The following is a 16,974-nucleotide window of genomic DNA, read 5'->3' as shown; positions in this document are numbered from 1 at the left end:
GTTTTTTTGTTTCCGTTAGGATAAGAAACAGGAGGAGTGTATCCTAGTGAGACGTACCGTGTATTTCGGGGATTTGCTGCTGCCCGTTTCCCGTTAAAATTAAGATTCAAAGATCTGTGATGAGGCAATTTGTGCCCGTTTAGAAGAGATGAGTTCTCGTTCAAACTGCCATTGGTACTGTAGTAGGGAAACCGAATATTGTTGTTGTCATAATAAATGAGCTCATCATCAAAATCCTCGATATCGATATCATCTGGGATAGTGCTGTAGCGCCTTGGTTGTGCCCCTTTCTTGTCAAACAACTTCGATGTTGTTGATCGTAGTTTTGATGACGTGGTGGAGGGCTTGTTGCTTCTTAGCTTGTACCCTGCATCGGGTACCTCGCCCTGATTTATATTTGTAGACACTTGGATATGGGAATTTCCTTCGGTACAAACCAGGTTGATGTCCCCATGTGAGGAGGCCCCATCCACACTTACATCCTCATCTCCATACACATAAGGTACATTTTGCTGAGGTCTGTTCGGGTTATGAGATTGTTCAGATATTCCATAGATCGAGTTTTCAGGTTGCTTAGTTGTTGCATACGGCGATTGTGGGGAATGAAAAGGATGTTCTTTTCTTTCTTCACTGAAAATCGAGTGAGAACTGCTTTTTCTCGTTGGGTGACGTTGATATTGCATGTTCGCATCGATGTAAGGATCAGAGAATGCATAGCACTCGCTTTGCAAATGGGTTTGATGAGCTTTTCCGTTTGATATCGTTGGTGGCATTTCGTGTAGCGAGACCCGGGGGTTGGGCTTCAGAGACTGAGACGAGTGTATTGACTCGGTCCCCACAGCATGTACACTTTGAACCCAGGAGTTCGTTTCCTTATCTTCTTCTTTCTTTTGTTCACCCGAAAGATTTCCTGAGTTGGTTTCGTGGGCAGCATTTCTCAAGCTTCCCGCAACGGATATATTATCGTTCACAATATGGATAGAAGACGGAGCATTATTAATATTGTCTCCCTGTGAAATAGGCTCCACGCTTCTGATTGCAGGAGGAGCTAAGCTTACACCTGCAGAGTTTCTAGGAGGCGAGTCATCATCTTCGTTGCCAAACTCTTGAGCATTGGTTTCATAAACAAATGTCTCGTCGCTGTCGGATGATTCAACGTCATCAACCGCACTGGCTAGCTTAGCCGCAAAGAAATCAGTTCTTGTTGAGTTCTGCTTCGAAACTTTCTTGCTTTTGCTTTTTGCCTTCAAATTGACCGCGCTCTCCTTGCCTTGATTGAGTGCAGAAGGTGCTGGAGACAAAATATCCGAATCTTTGGTGTCCAACTTCGAAGAGTCGTCATTTTGTGCAGACCCTAACACATTGTTATGATCAATGTTCGACGAACTCAGAGTGCCAGACATGTTGGGAGACGTCGACAACACATTTTGAATCAAGGTGGGGTTCTTCGCTTGCGGCTCCCGGGCGCTGGTGATCTTCTGTTTTTCCTTCAACGATTTATTGAGCTTTGATAGAAGTTGTTTGTTTATTATGCTGGGGCCAGTGACACCTTTGTTACCACCGGCCGAAGACGGCGTTGTGCCTGAATTTGACGTGACCGCAAAAGACGAACTAGGCAAGTGCGATATCCCAAGCGCGTGTGACACGCTGTGGCTTCTCGGCTCACTTCCCACGTGATAAGTTTCCTCTTGTTGACTTGGTTGTGTTTGATGTTGAGATACGTCCTGTGGAGGTAAGCTGGCCGCAGACTGCCGGCGTTCAACGGACGACTTTTTCGGCGAATGAGACATGGACTTGTCTGAGCGGGGAATTTGTATGGTAGATTCGAGCAGAAATTGGAGTTTGTAGTGTGAGCCCACGTTCTATTTGATGAAGACGTCAAGTTTTGGTGGATTTCGCGAGCACCCTATTATGTTGTCTGCTGGATAAATAGCGAGTGTGTGGGGATTTGGCGTGAACGACAGCAGAGCCCGCAAATGACTTAAAGCCAGAAAAACCTGTTTCTACGCTCCGTCAAAATAATTTTTATGCCTTGTAGTTTGTGTGGTCTCTTTCTGCGAGAGACTTGATTTCAATTCGTAGGTTTCCTTCGAGTATGGAGTATGAACTAAGTGGAACCTGATGGCAAGACGACTTGTCTTTAGATGAGGTTGCGAGCGCGCGCGCAAATTACAGTAATGAGAGAAACGCCAGTGGGGAGGAAAGTATACACCTTTCTGCGGAGTTTTGTTCCAATATACAACAAGAAGTCGGTAAACTCTTCTCAGAGAATTTGAGAAAAAAAAAATGTGAAGAAAGGAAAAAGTGAAATATAGTACGAATAACTCTTTTATGTGAAGGGTGTCTTTGAAATGTGTCACTAACAAGACAAGTTTTGCAATCCCTCAGCATGTTTCGAAAAAGGCTATGTTTGACCGCAACACGCACCGCGGAGAGCCAAGTCGAACCAATCCTCAGTTGGATACCTATTTTCACAAATGACGGCTTACTCGAGTGGTGATTTATGCAAAATATTAACTATGGACGAAATTTCCCATTATTCTATCTCTACCTTACAATCATCGTATGCCTCTGTGGTACTTCATTTGATTATCCACGCGCCTGCCACTAAGGTAACTCTTTTGGCCGTAGTTGTTACCTCTCTTTATGCTTCCCTGATGCCTGCAAGGTTACTTCTAGGGCATGCGCATCTTGTTCAAGTCTGCGAGCTTTCGCGAGGACGAAGAGTTGAGACTCAATATTCTCTCTTCGTCATTCCTTTTCTCTTCCAGGCCTTGGCCAAGACTAGCTCGGATACTGAAATGGACGGCAGGCTGCCGACCTCCTGATATTGAGTCCACGGCAACCTCTTTTCTGCTTTTTCCCAGCAGTGGAGGCGCAGTTGGAATGACCGAGTACTTTCTCTCTCTGAAATTAACACCAACTTCCTTCACGTTCTTTTGGTGTTCTGGCTCCACTTTGCGGAACCAATCAGTTTCTTCGTCATACTCAAACATTTTGTAATCTGTTCCATAAGGATTCAGCTCCAAACAGTAGAGCGTATGCAATGGCACATCCAATTCAACAATCGATGACTTGTCCAAGTTCATGAAGTAGGCCAACAAAACTCTCAAAACAACTCTGTGGGATATGATCAACAAATGATCCGTCGTCCTTTCGATTTCGTTGATCAAAGGTCTCAATCTCACTAGAACATCAAGGTATGACTCACCGCCGACACCCGGGTATCTGTAGGAAAGTTTATTTTTAATGCGGCTCTCGTACTCCTTTGGATGCTTCCGACGAATCTCATCATATGTCATTCCATCGAACTTACCTCCGCCGAGCTCGTTGAGCATTCTCATAGCCTTGACGTTATATTCCTGGTCATTGAAGCAATTTCCAGACTCAACAGAACGCACCAACATAGACGTCCATACACAAAAGTTTGGTTCGGTTGGTATTTCCACCGGATGATTATCTTGAAGAGCACCCTTCCCAGTTTGTTTCCCAGTAAGCTCGTTATATCTGAGCTCGAGTCTGCTCGAAAATCGTTCGAGTTGCTTTTTGCGAAACTCACGTCTTTGATAGCTCAAAAAGCGGTTCAATGCCTTTGAGAACTGTCGGCCACGTTTCGTGAGGCCACTGTCACCGCCAATTCTTCCGATGAGATTATCCACACTCTCGCCGTGGCGTGTAAGCCAGATCTGTCTCTCACACAAATTGAAGTTCAATAGAAAGTAAATTGTCTGGGAAGCCAAAAAGCCTTGTACATTGTAGCTCACGACCTTTTTCCCCACGTCAATCATTTTCACGTACTGGTACCCAGGAGTTGCCTCTTCGACTTCATCGATGGTTTCATATGCTTTTTCGTAGTTCCGCAAACGGCCCAAGAAGTCCTTCAAGGCTATTTCTGGGTCCATGTCCCTGTAGTCAGGCCCCGATAATTTCAAACGGATGTTCGTGTCGAGAATGGCCGGATCCGAGCAGATGCTCTCTAGGAACAAGACTTTCAACTCTCCGTTTGTCCTTTCCTGGATTCTCTTTAGGACTTTGAGCCGTCTTTTGACGGTGGAATTTGTGGCATCAAGAATGCCAACGGAGCCGAAGCCGTTCAACACCCAGTCCAAGAGACTGTCCAAGGTATCCATGGCCCACTTTTCGCGGAGGTGGTTTGAAGCTTCGTTCTGCGGGTTGAAGAAGTCGGCAGAATGCGAGGTGGGAGAGATGGGCTGCGACAGAGGCGACTGTCCATTGAAAGGCAGGGGGGTGTTAGTGTCCGGCAACGGGCGATGGGCCGGGCCAAGGGCATTGTCCTTGTCCATTCTTCGGGTGTTGCCCACGTTGAAGACTCGGCAATCATGTTGAATCCAGTTCAAGTATCTTGTGAGCTTGTTCGTGATGTAAGACTTGCCCCGCGCAGGAAGGCCCACCATGACAATGACCAACTTCGAGCCGACATCGACCGAAGCGATCTTCCCGTCCGGCGAGATCTTGGAGGAGGTTTGGCCCGGGATGTTGAGCGTGTACGCCTTCTTCGCCTTGGGGAAAGGCTTCAGCAAGAGCAAGTTCTTCAACTTCTCGAAAGACGGGGTCTTCCCGAACTGGTTCTGGAGGTCCGGCGGCGCGTCTTGGATGAGGTCCTCCGTGAGCTGGTAGAACACGTCGGGGTCGAGTCGGGACGATTCGCGCCGGGTCAGCTCGGCCGAGCTGACCGAGGACTTTGCCTTCACCGCCAGGGGCCGCACTACGGGGACGTGTTTGTCGGACGTCGCCCTGCCGGGCATGCTGGGGGGCTCGGGCGCGCCGGGGGGCTCGGGCATGGGCTGTGCTCTGACCGTGGCCACGTCCTCGGACGCCTGGAGACCCGACGTGTCGATGGCCGTGGAGGGCGAGAGGGGCGTCCCGACGTCGGTGTTCCTGGGCAGAACAGACCTGCTCGCAGGCACCGGGGGCGCGCCCGCGGCGGCGGGCGAGCAGGCGTTGAGGTCGGTCAAGCTCAAGTGCGAGATGTTCTTCGTCTTGCGGAGCGCGTCCGCGGGCGGCGCGGCGCCGGGCGCCCTGGGCTGCGGCATCCTGTCGCCCGGGGTCTTGAACAGCGAGAAGAGCGTGTCGTCCTCGTCGTCGCTGGACTGGCACCTCGTTTCCGGGGAGGTCACGCTCGACACGATGGGCGTGTCGGTGAGCGGCCGCTTGTTGAACTCCGGGAGGTTGGCGTGCGAGCTCTGGTGCGAGTAGAACAGCGCGCTGAGCCGCATGGGGCTGGCCGAGAACGTGCCCGGGTGCGGGTGCGAGCAGAAGCGGGTCAAGTTGGGCATGGAGATTTTCCTTGCCGCGAGGTCCCGCTCGTCGGCGCCGGCCACGGCCGTGAGCCTGTGCGCGAGGCTGGGCCCGTGCGCGGCGGCGCCGGCCGCGCCGTCCTCCTCGTCGCAGTCGGAGATGGAGCAGGGCGACGCCGGCGACGCCGGCGACATGGTCAGGAGGCCCACGATGACGTCGCCCTTCTTGTTGAAGGCCACGTGTTTTCCCGCGAGCCTCAGGTGCTCGAGCACCGCGTTGGAGATGGAAAGCGACCGGTGCCTCTGCGGGCGGGCGGCGTCTTTGTGGGCGTGCTCGGTCATGGCGGGGGGTCCGGCCACGAGCAGGCGGGGCAAGCGGACGGGGGGGTCTTTGTTTGGCGGCACTGCGGCTTGGCAGGGCGGCGGGCAGGACGGTGCAGGAGACGTCGGGCCGGGGCGATGGCGGCGGAACGGAGGTGCAGAAACGGTGGCGTGGAGGGGGTTCTGGGGATCCGGCAACCGCTGGCCTGGCGAGGCTCGTGTGTTTCCGGCTAGCGAAAATGGGGCTAGCCGGAGGCCTGCACCCACGGCGCGCGGAGGGGTCTGCCTGGCCGTGTCGCATTGGCAGGGCAGATCCTTGATATTTAGAAGTCACCATATATATATAAGATATATTATATATATATATATATATGTTTATCAAGTAAAACTTAGCAGATATTTGATGATAGAGGACTTACTATTCCACCTTCAAATATTTTGCGTTTAGACCAGCTCTGATCCGGCTTAAAATTGTAGGGTCTTGAACTCTTTTTTCTATTATATTCATCAGAATCTTATGATCCATGTGATCAAAAGAACCTTATTATCACCTTCAATATATCAAATCGAATCCTTAGATTGGTATTTTATTATTCAGCAGCTGTATGACAGCTACGATTAGGCCTCAATCCAAAGATCGATTAGAGAAATTTAACTCGAAAATAGGCTCAACAATTGTCGTAATAACTTCTTGAACTAATCTATCATCAATAGCTGGTCTACCCAATGGTCGAAATTTACCGGGTATCGTAACTTGTCTAACAACACAGATATAATTATTACTAGGTACACACTCTTTTAATTCTAGTGTTCTAGTGGCGGCGCGGCCGGGGGTGCCTGGGCCAGGCGGAGAACCCGGGCCGTGGACGACGCAGCGGTGCCTTTTTGGTGGGTGTGAGCTGAGCCAGAGAGGCGGTGCTGTGGTGCTGCCGGTATGGGCAGTACTGGCAGTAATACCGGCTGTTGTATTAGCTATGATCCTGCCTACAGTACTGGCCGTAGTACGGTAATAATGGCTGATACTGGCTGATACTGGCCATAATACTGGCCATGACACGGGCCATGATATGGGCCATAGTACTAGCAGTAGTACTTGCCAAAGCACTGGCTATGCTCCTGGCTATAATACTAGCTATAGTACTGCCTATGCTACTAGGTATAGTATTGGCCGGAGTACTGCCTATAATGCTGGCAGTAACACTGGCTAGTCCACTGGCTATTGTATTAGCTGTATTACTGCTTATTCCCGTGGCAGAAATAATGGCTATAAGATCAGCTATAATATTGACAGTAATACTGGCTATTGGATTAGCTATAATACTGCCTATGTTAATACTGCCTATGCTAATACTGCCTATGCTATTGTCTATAATACTGCCTATGCTACTGTCGATAGTACTGTCTATAGCACTGGCAGAAGTACTGGCTATAATGCTGGCAGTAATACTGACTACTGGCTATAAAATTAGCTATAGAACTGCTTGTGCCGCTGGCAGTGTGCTGGCTATATTATTAGCTATAATACTGTCTATACTTCCGGCTATGATACTGGCTATGCCACTGCCTACAGTACTGGAAGTAATACTGCCTATAGTTTTGGCCATAATACTGGCAGCAATACTGGCTATTACTGGCCAAAACATAATATTAGATATAATACTGGCTATAATATTAGCTATCATATTGCCTATGGTACTGACTATAGTACGGCAGTAATACTGGCTAGAATATTAGCTATGGTACTGTCTACAATAGTGGCTACAATAGTGGCTACAATAGTGGCTACAATACTCTCTATAGTGCTGGCTACAATACTGGCTACAATACTGCCTATGTCAATGCCTATGTTAATGCGTATGTTAATGCGTATGTTAATGCGTATGTTAATGCGTATGTTAATGCGTATGTTAATGCCTATGTAAATGCCTATAGTACTGCCTAGTACTGCCTAGCACTTCCTGGTACTGCCTATGTTAATGCCTATGCTGCGACGAAAGCCCCACATGCCCGGCGCCGCAAGTATCTCAAGTGGCCCTGGCAAACGGACCAAGAAAAAACACTTTTGCCCCAGAAACGGCCGGGGCATTCTGCCCATCGGTCATTTCCCACGCACCGCGACCCACCTGGCCCTACATAAAGTGCGGGGCAGGCGAGCCTGCTACTATCGCTGGCCCTGGCTCGACTGGGCTTTCTGTAGACATCGCTTTTTTTCTTACATCACCGCTTTTTCCAGACACCCTCCCGACGCTGCAGCCCCCGGCTTGCCTGCCCCGGGCCAATCCTGGGACCCGGCTCTGCCCCGCCTAAAAGGCGTCATGTGATGCCGCCTTATATGCCTGCCTGGGCCTCGCGATGCCTCTAGTGCTACGATGCCGGCCCCGCCTGCCTCCAACCCCAAGATGCTGTTTTCCTTTGCTTTCAGCGGCGACGACTTCTCGGACAGCGAGTCTGCATGTGGCCCGGTCGCCACGCCGCCGCAAGCACCACCCAACAAACAGCCCCAACTGGTGGCTCTCCCACCCAAGGCCCACCGGCTCGAGGACTTGCTCCTGTCGTTGGCCAATGTGAGACTTTCCTTTGATAACCACCACACCCCGGGGGGGAACCTTGTCTACAGGCGCCAGCTTTTCGATATCAAGCACCAGGTCATGACCGAGGAAGGGGAGGACGCCAACGAAGTGCACAGCATCCTCATCGGCAACTCTTCGGACGAGGTGGACGTGCGCAAGAACGTCTACGAAGGAGGCTTCAAGCTGTGGGAATGCTCCTACGACTTGGTGGACAGGTTGCACACGCTACATGAATCCGGCGAAATACAAGCCTTTCGATCGGTCCTTGAGCTTGGCTGTGGCACTGCGCTTCCGACGTGCCACTTGTTGCTGTTGCTCTTTGCAGCGCCATCGCACTCCCAGCAGTCCACGTTCGTCTTCTCCGACTTCAATCTTGAGGTGTTGCGCTTGGTCACTCTCCCCAACATCTTGGTGCATTACGCGTCCACGCTAGCTGAAGACGTCTTGAATGGTCTCATGGACTCGGAAATCCCCTTGGGCAATGACGAGATTCTCCTCACACCTGCGCTCCTCGCCAAATTCGTCTCTGCGCTCAGGGAGAAGAATTTGGAGCTTCATTTCATATCTGGCTCATGGGGCGAGGAGTTCGTGCAGCTTGTCTCTCCCTACTCCCCAGACCTCATCGTGACCTCCGAGACCATATACTCACCCGAGTCGCTCCCTCTAGTTCTGTCCATGTTGGTCGATTTGTTGGCAGACAAGCAAACTTACTTGGGCCTTGTTGCTGCGAAGCAATACTACTTTGGCGTGGGTGGATCTGTTAAAGAGTTCTTGGACGATCTAAGCTCCAAGAAACCTTCGTCCATGGCTGTTGATGCAACCAGCGACAATCTTGGTCAACTCAAAAGGGAGATCCTACTGCTTTATCCATCCAAGTGATGAAGCTTGCGGACTATTTTCTTGTATATGACTATTTCACTCGCTCTCGAAAAGCTTATTTAATGCGCCGTTTTCTGTAAAGGGATCGTTCATGATGTCGCTAGGAACCTCTTTCTTCTTCCTTTGAAGATTTGCTTCTTCAAGTTGTTTCTTTCTGTCTTTCAACTCCTCTTCCTCACTAACTTCAGACTGGTTTGTCTTTGCAATTCGTATCAATTCTAGGAGGGCTGATCTTTGGTGGCGCAAAGAACGCGATCCCACCAACAATGTTTCAAAGTTGCTCATGTGCTGCGACGTGATATTAGGGAGAGTGTCAAGAAGAATCTGAACGGGATAGTCACTCTTGGACCTCAAAGCACAATAAAGCGTCGTAAGAGCCGTTGCTGCTTCTGAATGGGTTTCGACGAAGTAGTCATCCATAATCACATTCAACAAAGACTTCATGAATGTCTCGCATAGATATTTATCCACATTGTCGTCCTTGAAAACAATACTGGGAAGAATATTGCGAGTAATCAATATTGTGTTGAAGGAGCATTTGGTGTCTTTGAATCCGATAATGTGACAGCAAAGTTGTAAGAAGGCTCCCATCACTTCTTTGTCGGTGGTCACTAGTCTTTTGCACGCAAATTGAGTGTCCGTCACATTTTTGGCGTTGACTTGGGGCACGATATCCATAAGAAGTCTGACCACTGTAGCTGTGAGCTGCCTAAGCATATGTTCCTCCATCATCTCTTCGCTCAATGTAGTGTCATTTTCATTTCCTTGGAGCTGTAATCCAGTCATGTAAACCTTTTCCCATCTTGCAACCAAAAGCTTGTCAATATCCTGAAGAGCTCTGGGCAAAAGTTCCGCCATAAAAATGTCCACATACTTTATCGGGCAATTTTTCACCACGCTGCGAAGACAGCTATTGATCATGTGCTTCCAGCTGTGAAGAGTGACACCCACAACATCTCCTGCTAGAGCACGCCATAGAGATGTCGCGATATCTGGGATTTCATAGAGGGTGTCTTCCAACTGAGACAAGGAGCCAATTGTTAAATACGCGTATTCGCGTGTGTAACGAATTAAATGACCGACACTATCAGCAAATTCTCTCAAAGTCAAGGCTGCCTTGACACTTTCTTCAATGAATGTCTCTTTGCTTTGGATGGAAACACCCTGTTGCCAAAACCTCTCCATGCGACTATACCGCAAAAAACTGAATACAGCATCCGGCAAGTCACGCCAATTGTTTGGGTTGTGATAAGCTTGAATTTGTGTGAGAAGCTGTAGAATATGGGGAACGATGGGCCTAACTCGAGGTTTCCAAAGTCTCAACAAATTAATGAACTCTGGTGACTCATGGTTCAACTTTTCAATGCTGTACTGAATAAAAATTCTAGTCGCACGAATGGGGAAAATGGAGGACCATCGCTCTTTTAACTGAGTTTTCAAGGCACGTCCTTCGTCGTCCATTTCTGCCTCAAGAAGATTGGTGTCAGCTCGGATATTTCTCTTTTGGAAGTATTGTGCAATCTCAACAATTCCAATTCTTTCCATGAACCAGTGCAAGTCCATAAGACCCTTCTCAGTTTCAGGAGATGACCAGGCTGATAGTTCAGGATCAACAATTTTGGCAAATAATTCTTCTTTATCGTTTATAGATGATCTTGAAGCGATCACTAATAAAAAGGATTTGAAAGCAACGCTCTCGTGGTTGCTTACCTTGTTGGAAGACAAAATGTCAGAAATGACAGTTTCGAGGTCACCAAATATGTTTTTAAGGGACTCCGGCATGATATATGCCAATCTATTAAGCTCTGTTCCACAGCTTGTCCTTAAATCACGTACGATCTCTCTTTCTTCGTCGGATATGTTGTCCTGATATTCAAAAGTTGCAGTCACCAAGATTTTTTCTAAAACTTTGAGCATCAATGGGCTGACGTCTTTCAAAAGAGGGGCGAATTGAACCATGGTTTGAACTTGCTTTCGGATGAGTAATGGCGATGCAAGCTGCATGGCTAAGAGTCTCTCTCCCAACTCCTCGACCAATCCGTTTAAACGGTTATTTCTTACTTCAAAGTCTTCTCCAGTATACCATATTCTCCAACGAGACACTCCCCGAATGCTGTTCTCGATAACATTGAATTGTGCAATAGCGTAGTTGTATGCCTCTGATTTCTCTTCAAGTTTTGGCTGTGTGATGCATAGATTGCCCAATGGGGAACTGAAAAACGCCTCAAGCCTTCTCTCCAACCATTCCATGCCTTCTTCAGGTTTTTTGCAGACGGTAATTCTGACGATGTCCTCATGGAACTTTTTGTAATTTGCTAAGAATGGCGCAGAGTCAGCCGCTGAGTCAAAATCCAAATCAAGAAATTTCCTCGATGGGACTTCTTCGTCAAGGGCCAGATAATCAATTATTCTATCCGCAGAAATCTCCAACAAATCCATGAGCAACTGAACCACCTGAGGTTTTGAGCTTAGTTCATCAACTCTGAGCGTTGTGACCCACATTTGCAAGGAGAGACCTGAAATTATTGGGCTTGGATGCTTTGTGGTGTTCAACACAAGTTGAAGATAGAGGTCAACGCTCGACTTGTCCCAGTTTATCCTGGACTTTGCAGGCAGCAGTACTTGTAAATATTCGCTTAGAGAAACAATCATCTCGACTGTTTTCTTAAGCAAGGCATACGCTTGTTCATCAAGGTTATCTGGATCAACAACGAGAGAAATATAGAAATTCGAAAGCTTCTCAATACCTTCACGTGTGAAAATGCTCCCGATGAAAAATTCGAAGTCCTCTGCATCGTTATAAGATCTTGTGAAGAGTATATGCAAGCAGTCAATTGCAAGAGTTTTCAATTTCATATCGGGCACAGTCAAGATGTTTATCAAGGTCATCAAGATGTTTTCGCTTTTCAATACAGAGGGTTGAACCCAATGCAAACAAGTCTTAAACGTACTGAGTATTTTAGGGGCAAATTTTTGCACCACGGGTGAAGAGGAGTCGTTCTTCGTTAGCGTCTCAACTAGAAACTTGCTCCATTCAACAAACCATCCATCTTTCGAGTATTTGCACATCGATAATGTCGGGCTCGGTTCGTAGATCTGTTCAAGCACTGAGTCGGGTGTGATGATCATAACACTAATCTGGTTGAGAATATTTGTCCGCTTGCTGGCGACAGGATCATCAAGCAAATAAATGTCTTCAAACAATGTCCTCAAGATGATTAGAGATAACTCTCTGGTCTGCGTGGTGCTGTTCCAGAGGTTCCACAAATCTGCATCCATGGAAACCCAACCATCTTCAGCATCTTCTGTCGTCAATTGGTCGTTTTGCGACTCCAGTTTTGCCTTCACAAGAAAAGAGCCCCATATACGCTTGGCAAGCGACGCCCATAAAAACCCCAATTTCTCCTTTATGTAATGGGAGTCGTCCTCGAGCGTCTTCGCTGCAAGCGTTGAAATCCATTCTCTAATCACAAGCACTTTCGAGCGATCGAATGTGTGGAATTTCTTGCTGATTGCATGTTGAAGGAGCGACAACCCAAAATGCCGCACGATGTAGTTGGAGCCGTAGTTTTCGGGAAGCGCCAATTGAAATCCCCAAAATGGCGACTCCTCACTGGCCTTGACAGATTCCAAAAATACCTGTGCTTCTCTTCTAGTAGCATTGGTGGACTTCGGGTCGTAGGTGACTTCTAATGCCTGGAGAATGCGGGTGACTCCGCCATTTTCTATGGGCATCATCCTTCTCAATGTGCCTGATCTGCGTCTTCAAAGAATTCAGAATGGTTGGCTTGGGACAGCTGCTAGTATTGCCAATCGTTGAATCCACAGTGAGGGCCTTGGCTGGTGTTTACCTGAAGTCTTGAAAAAAAATCGCTCAAATGTTCTGGAACGGATAGGGTATGGAACGAAGTCCAGAGGAAAACGAAATAAAACGGGGATATGGAAAAAGTGAATAGTTCAGGAATATACGGGGAGGGCGCAGTGTTCCAATGAGAAAAGGCAGAGCAGAGCTTCTGTGGTGACAGACTCTTGTTATACTTGCCGGTGCGATCTGAAAATGGCCGAGTATCCGTTAACTGCGTTACTGTCTAAACATATTTCGTGTGAGGCAGCGCACTTGCTTGTGTGCAATCAAAGGCGGGCGACCGTTCGGTCCCAATACAAAGCACGGGGCGTGACGGATGTACGGATGTGCTCCGGGGTGCCAAAAACGTCACTTTATTCGGCACGAGCCTCGTTTCGTATCAGCGTGTTTATGTTCATGGAGAGCTGACCTGGCGAAATAATCCTGGCGAATTCTCTACATGTCTTACTTCTATGGTATCCATGGTGGATGTGCTAGACTCTATCTATCCAAGCCTTGAACGGTCGCGCATCACGCGCGTTCCGAGGCGGATGCTCAGATGTGCCGCCCGCCGCTGAGAGCCAACCTATACCATGGCTTGGTGAAAAGCTCAAAGGTATCATAAAGTTCACCTGGTGAAGTAAAAAATATCACCTAAAGGTAGAACTTTTTCTTGTCTCTCTCCATGTCAGGTCTGTGTTCCCACTCCGTTTCATTCTTGATCCCCTTTTGTAGTCTTCTCAACTTCAATGTGAACTGCGGCCCAAGCTCCTGGAGACCAACCTTCTCTTCGTTGCGGAAGACATACCGGTGTCTTCTGAAAAAAACGTAATCTCTTTGGTTGTGCAATGTGATGACTTGTCTTCCTTGGATCTCGGGACGTGGAGGGAAAATGGCTTGGAACAAGCGGCCAACAGTCTTACCTAGTCTCGTGTTGAAGTTATTGAGAATGAGTTCAGGAATATGCGATGTGGCACGCCCGTGCCCCTTGATTCTTTCGGTTGTCGTCAACGAACTCACTGAGAAATAGAAAGTAGGGCCTTCTGGCAAATGGATGAAAGTAAGGCCATTGACCTTTTTCTTGTCCTCGTTGATGACAATCAAGTCGCTAAACTCTCTGTTAGAACAATAAGCTGCCATCTCTTTCATCAGGTATTCTCTCTTTCTCTTGATGAAAGTCACATTTGGAATGAACTCAGTGAGGATATCTGCAAACTCGTACGCTGCTTTTTTTGCCCCAGAATTGGTCGTGATCAAGACCTTAGGCTCCCTTTCGGACTTGCTGAAAATCTCAGCAAACTCGTCTTCTCCTTCTACTTCCGCTGCAATAGTTTCATCAAAAACTCTCTTGGACTCAATGGTCTCTGGTATATTAGCAGCAAGTCTCTCTTCCTTTAATTGAGGGTTCTCCCTTTCCTCTTTGGCACGGGTGGCTCTCGCCAGATGTCTCTCCTTCGCCTTTTCAGCTTGGATAGCAGCAAAGACTTTTTGTCGTCTTTGCTTATTCCGAATGTTCTTCAACACCTCGTTGGTTTTTTGTTCCCCGGGCATTTCGGTCTTAATATTAAGAATATGTAGCGTGGAGCTTTTCAGCTTCTTTTCCGCGATGGCCCTGCAACCCTCATCCCAGGCGTGCACAAAAGACCCGCTTGAGCCCTCCGGCTGCAATGTCTCGATATTGCATTGTTATGGGAACACGACATGGATGTACAGTCATTGTCAATTTTTGAGCTATATCAAATATGCGTTACCCCGCTAGCGGCCGTTTCCCATTTTCATTAAGCAAATTTTCTTGACTCGATTCTTCATTAGCAGCGCGCACAGCAGTAACGTAGTCATTGATCGCTTTAGATAGCGAAGAGGTCAACGGATGTATGCATGCTTCTAAATCCTTAAGGTATTTTTCAAGCAATTTTTCATTTTCTTTGGCCTGGGGATTTTCTTGGATAATAGATTTGAGCTGTTTTTCAAGCTCTGTCAATGTTGTTTGACTGCTACGCAAGGCAGTAAATAACTTCTTCAATTGAACGGGGTTTCCACCGTTCGTAAATAGGTTCCAGAAATGCAGTAAGAATTCAGTGAGAGTGATGTTGAAACTGATGATATTCTGGATAGTCAGGTCGTCTAGAAGTGGGATTTCGGATGACTGTCTCGTATCCTTATAGCCGTGGGTCAGTTTGAACACTCTGAAGTTGTGCTTAACTAATGCAGTGATGTCATGGTTGGCTCTGTTTATTTCGTCACATCGAGACTCGTAACTTTCACTCAAGTCAATACCTTGTGGTAGAGCCGTGAATATATTTTCTTCAAAATAGTGTTCAACATCCAGCGAGACAATGTTCGGCTGCTCCTGTACTGGCAAGGAACGCTCGATGTCCAAGTTGTGTTTTGAAATGTGGGTATCCAAGTTAAGCTCAATATATTGAATTTCGCTCGCGTCGTTAAGATCAGTGATTTCCACTTCTTTCTCCATTTCTTCAATTGCTTCTTCTGCTTTATTATCTGAGGGGTTGTTGTTGCTGTACCCAATCATTTTACTAGATAATTTGTTCATGTTCTTCATCAACACTAACATCTCGTTTTCTCGTTTACCAGAAGACGGGTCGATTCTGGCATTCGATTTGGAGCCATTCTTTCCGTCTGTTTCGTCTGAAAACTTCATTGTAAAGTCTGGAGACACTCCCAACTTTTGCGAGTTGTCAACCTCATTGCCTAGTAAATCAATGAACTTATTCACCTTCCTTTCTTTGGCGGCCTGAGCTATTTTACCATCCACGCCCTTTTCTTCGTCCTCCACAAAATCTGCATCCACATAAAGGTATCTATCGATGACAGTATCACCTCTCGTGTTCGTGTTGTTGATTTTGTCTCCACGTAGTCTCCGAAACAATTTAGAGTTGAAGAAACGAGACCAAAACTCGCCCTCGTTTAGTTTTACGGGGACTAGTTCATGACACGCACGGCGAATGATGGGGTACGTTTCAAATATCTCCTTGATCGTATCTCTCGTTACATTGACATTGACTTGGTTGTCGGATGTGGCGACGGGCTTAATTGTTGAAAGCACATTGTAGGGACCCCTATGCTGACAAATACTCAATGCAAATGTCCGTAGCTGGCCGACTCTTGTTGACCAGAATATCGCCGGCGAGAGTTTATACTTAATTACTGATTGCGTAAAAATGTTTCGGAGATTTTTATTCTCCAAGAGAAGTTTCTGCTGAAGCTGCCTGTTCTTTAGTAGACTGGCATCGCTCAATGATTGTGGGCTGGAGAAATCCAAAGGGTCTCCGGGAGAAGGTGAATTTTCAGAAGTCTGATCAGTACCCGGGGTGGGCGTTCCATTAGCAGAGTTTGGTGCATTTGGGGCAGGTGTGGGTGTGTCCTTAATGACAGTTTTTTGACGCGCCACAATCGTTTGCAAAGTTTCCTTGACTATTGTCATGGTTTGACGGTTATTGAATGTGAGTCTGAGATCTTTGACATCAGGAGTGTCAGGAAGTTGATAGAAAAGCCGGAGAAGCATTTTGGGTGACGATTCGGGCGATGCCTGTAATTTGGATAGTTTGTTCAAGGGAATCTCAAGAGACTTGTCTTGGTCAATTGCTTTCCAGATGAGTTTCGAAGGAGTTGTATCCTCATATATCTGGAGAAGTCCAGACACTTTGGAGATTACACATGCGCCAGACACGGTTGCCATTTTAAGGGCAGTTTCGATGGGTTGGTGATAGTGAATCGGCAGAGGTCTACTTCGGTGAGTGATCGCAAATGTTACCTGCAGATGTAGGAGGGCGAATGTACAGTTTCTTCACTTATAATGAGGAGAATACGCATAAAAATATCGATTTCTTCTGTTGACAAAGGCTCAAAGTTTGTGCTGGCGATGAGATTTTACATATTTTATAAACCTACGGGAATCAATCGGAACTGATTTAGCCAACTACAGCATTTTTCATCAGTGAGACATACTTTTCGCGCTCAACGACTGTCATCCGAAGAATGCATCATGGACTACTTAAAATATTCTCGATGACTAGCCTCAAGAATTACGACTAAAACAGCTTTTCCAGTTCTGGTGTACCTCCTCAATTTCACTTGCCAA

At 47.3% G+C, this 16,974-nt stretch overlaps 5 protein-coding genes across 5 annotated transcripts; 1 reads left to right on the top strand and 4 right to left on the bottom strand.

Moving 5' to 3' along the window:
* Positions 1–2,476: 2,476 nt before the first annotated feature.
* Positions 2,477–5,783, bottom strand: PFK26 (Pfk26p). The gene has a single exon (XM_018855700.1). It carries the CDS (start codon positions 5,598–5,600, stop codon positions 2,676–2,678), a length of 2,925 nt encoding a protein of 974 aa, XP_018715004.1. The 5' UTR covers positions 5,601–5,783; the 3' UTR covers positions 2,477–2,675.
* A 2,195-nt stretch (positions 5,784–7,978) lies between these two features.
* METBIDRAFT_35902 (uncharacterized protein) lies at positions 7,979–9,028 on the top strand (the record flags this gene model as incomplete). Its single annotated transcript, XM_018856669.1, has 1 exon — positions 7,979–9,028. One exon carries the CDS (start codon positions 7,979–7,981, stop codon positions 9,026–9,028), a length of 1,050 nt encoding a protein of 349 aa, XP_018715003.1.
* An 18-nt stretch (positions 9,029–9,046) lies between these two features.
* On the bottom strand, positions 9,047–13,146 carry MSN5 (karyopherin). Its single transcript, XM_018854372.1, has one exon. The coding sequence runs from the start codon at positions 12,764–12,766 to the stop codon at positions 9,065–9,067; it is 3,702 nt and encodes a 1,233-aa protein (XP_018715002.1). The 5' UTR covers positions 12,767–13,146; the 3' UTR covers positions 9,047–9,064.
* Positions 13,147–13,526: 380 nt separating this feature from the next.
* On the bottom strand, positions 13,527–14,423 carry RPF1 (rRNA-binding ribosome biosynthesis protein; the record flags this gene model as incomplete). The annotated part of the gene is made up of 1 exon (XM_018856868.1): positions 13,527–14,423. The coding sequence occupies one exon, from the start codon at positions 14,421–14,423 to the stop codon at positions 13,527–13,529; it is 897 nt and encodes a 298-aa protein (XP_018715001.1).
* A 98-nt stretch (positions 14,424–14,521) lies between these two features.
* On the bottom strand, positions 14,522–16,780 carry METBIDRAFT_134619 (TFIIH/NER complex subunit). The gene has a single exon (XM_018854369.1). It carries the CDS (start codon positions 16,570–16,572, stop codon positions 14,620–14,622), a length of 1,953 nt encoding a protein of 650 aa, XP_018715000.1. The 5' UTR covers positions 16,573–16,780; the 3' UTR covers positions 14,522–14,619.
* Between the last annotated feature and the right edge of the window lie 194 nt (positions 16,781–16,974).

This window comes from Metschnikowia bicuspidata (genome assembly GCF_001664035.1).
Source record: "Metschnikowia bicuspidata var. bicuspidata NRRL YB-4993 chromosome Unknown METBIscaffold_1, whole genome shotgun sequence".
NCBI lineage: Eukaryota > Fungi > Ascomycota > Pichiomycetes > Serinales > Metschnikowiaceae > Metschnikowia > Metschnikowia bicuspidata.
Note: the sequence above shows the minus strand (reverse complement) of the source record. Positions and strands in the feature narration are given on the sequence as shown.

Excerpts from the sequence above, each read along its gene's own strand:
- MSN5 (XM_018854372.1), bottom strand. The coding sequence starts at position 12,766 with ATGATGCCCATAGAAAATGGCGGAGTCACCCGCATTCTCCAGGCATTA.
- PFK26 (XM_018855700.1), bottom strand. The coding sequence starts at position 5,600 with ATGACCGAGCACGCCCACAAAGACGCCGCCCGCCCGCAGAGGCACCGG.
- METBIDRAFT_134619 (XM_018854369.1), bottom strand. The coding sequence starts at position 16,572 with ATGGCAACCGTGTCTGGCGCATGTGTAATCTCCAAAGTGTCTGGACTT.